Source organism: Cryptomeria japonica, chromosome 3 (genome assembly GCF_030272615.1).
Source record: "Cryptomeria japonica chromosome 3, Sugi_1.0, whole genome shotgun sequence".
Taxonomy (NCBI): Eukaryota; Viridiplantae; Streptophyta; class Pinopsida; order Cupressales; family Cupressaceae; genus Cryptomeria; species Cryptomeria japonica.
In genome coordinates, this window is record NC_081407.1 from 354,904,782 (window position 1) to 354,907,785 (window position 3,004).

Here is a 3,004-nt window from a genome sequence, read left to right on the forward strand (position 1 = left end):
AATATTTGGATTCTATCAATATATAACTTTTTAAAATGTTATTTTAAAAAAAGTGAAAGCAATTTATTTATTAATCATTATTCTTTATCTCAAGAGATGTCTTAAAAGACTCAGAATTAATTTATAATTTAAGTATTTTACTATTTTTTCATGATTTGTTTTGTTTTATTTATTCTAGTTCTTTAAACAAAATCAAATTGTATTTTCCTTCCCCTTCACCATTAATATAATATTCTTCGAACACCTAATCAAATAAACAAATTTAGGAAAAAGAGATTCTAATAACTATAAAAGATTGCTATATATCCATAAAAGATGATAACTTATAATAAGATAATTAAATATTTCTTGTTTTAGGTAAAATTTGAAAGAAAATCTACACATTCATCATAAAAAATATCACAACAATAATATAAATACAATGTTAAATATATTATTTCTTAGGGTTAACAAATCTTTAAGATTTGTAGCATCAATTAATATTAATAAAATTTCTCCAAAATCTATCAATATTTACAAACTTATCCCTCATTGAACAAACAAGTCTACATTCACTTTCCCACTAAACTCATGTACACCTACATTTAAGAATTTTTAGAAGAGATCTTAATTTGTTATGAGTGTTGGTGTAAATAAATATTCATTATAGATATTATTACATTTTCCTTAAGTTAACTTAGGATAATGCATCTCTTCGTAGTTTGGATTTGAGACACTTAGGGAAGTGTGCACATAAGGATATAGTTTGTAGGAGAAATTCCACCTTTTATGGTCTTATTTTGCTGTTACACTTCACATTTGGTGGGTCATCCACCTCTCGTGGAATATTATATTATTTCTCCTACCTACCCATAGTATTTCTTATCTACCTTTGTTTCTCATTGAGCCACATGTCACGATTGTGTGCTTGTATATCCATATGGCCTTGCCTATATAAACAGGCCCATATTCATGGTATTGGTTAATCCAGTTGATCATTTGCATATTGATGAGAATACAGTTTGTTCTTGTCATTCTTTTGTCTCTCTTTTATACTTTTCATTGTGCCCTCGATCTTGGCAAAATCTCACATGGTATCAGAGCCATTGGGGCTTCATTGATTGGTTTTTAGAGACATCTTGGAAGACTTCTATTTTTAGATCTGAGGAAAAAAACCTTTTGGAAGCATCTTAGAGTGTTTTCGACCTCACCATTGCGTATGGGAGGCCGTTTCCATAATGGGAGGCCGTTTCCATAAAAATTGAGTATAAACTCGATCTATTTTGACGAAAATTGAATTTTGGGTGTTGGAGGAATTTTTTGCCCAATTTGGGTGGTACGGTACGGAATTTTTGGATCTCAAAAAAAAAAAGAGTTTTCGGAATTTTTTTTCCAGTTTTGAAAAAAAAATTTAGAAAAAAAAGGGCAAAAGGGGTTTTTTTATTTAAAAAAAAAAACAAGAAAAAATAAAAATAAAAATAAAATTTGTTAGGGGGTCTGCAGACCACCCCCTCTGCCCTCGCTGTACCTTTCTGCAAGTCGTGGCAGGTCATACCATGTGCAGGTTGCAGGTTCATGACGGTTTCCGTGCAACCGTCTCGACCCCTGCTCCGGTAGCCGCACGACGGCCTCGTTGGCCACTCCAGCCCTCCGGTCACCAAGACCCCAGCGGCCACACCACCGCCGACAGTAGCCCAACACTGCACGACCCCGACCCCGACCCCGCAGTAGCACCATCGCCGGCCCTTCGGCAGCCACCACCGCAGGCCCCCGCAACAACGCCACCGCCGGCCCTTCGGCAGCCACCACTGCAGGCCCCCGCAACAATGCCACCGCCGGGCTCCGACTCTGTCGCCGGTGCCTCCCGCCAGCCACATCGTTCTAGCTACCGCCGTCGCCTCCCACCGGTACCATCGCTCCAGCCGTCGCTGACAACTCTCATCGGCCCTTCGGCCGACTTTCAACCGCCGCCAGCTAGTTTTTCGGCGACCGCCAACAGAGCCAGCATGCCTGCCACGTCACCCACACCCGCCTGCCACGTCACCAGCAGGTCCAGTCACCTACCACGTTAGCAAATCTGCCCAGTCAGTGCCACCTGATATTTTTTGCACAGTCAGCGCCTAGTCAACATTTTTTGAAAATATTTTAGATCCCTTTTTGTTGAGCAGTTTGGATTTTTGAGTCAACTTTGGAGGCTCATAATTTGCTCAATTTTGCAACTTTTTGGGTGCAATTTTTTTTGATTTGGGCTAATTTTTTGTTTTCTTCGTAGTGGTGTGGTTATTTTCTGATTTTAGTGTACAAGGGTTTTGGAATTTTCAGATTCTCTCAGCTGTACCTGTTCAATCCTCAATTTTGCAACTTCAAAGGTTTTGTTTGAGCTCATATGACCTCCTTTTCAGGTGCTGTTTTTTTTAAAGTGCATGTTTTTTCATCTACTTTCATAATCTATGATCATTTTTCAGAGATTTTGAGTGGAAATTGTACTTTCAGATATTGGTTTTATTTGGCCTGATTGGTACTTGTAATTTGCTTGGATCTTAGTGTAGATCTCTTGCATTATTAGTTTGAGTCTCCTTTGACCTTATTGAGGAAGTTGTAAAGTTGAAATTAGAAGTCCACTTTGCCATTTTTTGCAAGTGGCCCATTATGCATGCACTAAGTATAAAGTGCCAAATCATCATTTGCGGGGGGGGGGGGGGGGGTTCTTTGATTGAGTGAATTTGGGGGGGTGTCTTGTGTGATTGTGCCACTCTTTCCTTGTGCTCTTTAATTTTTTTTGCAATGAGTCCTCGTAAATTTCCACCTTTAACTCCACATAATTATGCATCATAGAAAAATAAAGTATGGAGCAAATTAATGGAAAAAGGTCTCACGCATTACATAGATGGAACAATAGCAGCACCACCTGATCCTAATGCTTATTTAGAATGGATCACTAAGAATTGCATGGCTCTTGGAACTTTGCATAAGTATGTATCGGATGACCTCATTTTTCACATTGAGAAGTGTACAACAATCAAAG

The 3,004-nt window shown here is 38.4% G+C and overlaps 1 protein-coding gene across 1 annotated transcript; it reads left to right on the top strand.

Annotated features, from left to right (window-relative positions):
- Positions 1-1,535: 1,535 nt before the first annotated feature.
- On the top strand, positions 1,536-2,051 carry LOC131080038 (classical arabinogalactan protein 9-like). The gene has a single exon (XM_058018135.2). It carries the CDS (start codon positions 1,536-1,538, stop codon positions 2,049-2,051), a length of 516 nt encoding a protein of 171 aa, XP_057874118.2.
- The last annotated feature ends 953 nt before the right edge of the window (positions 2,052-3,004 follow it).

What these genes read in the sequence shown, in the direction of transcription:
- LOC131080038 (XM_058018135.2), top strand. Translation starts at nt 1,536, where the DNA reads ATGTGCAGGTTGCAGGTTCATGACGGTTTCCGTGCAACCGTCTCGACC.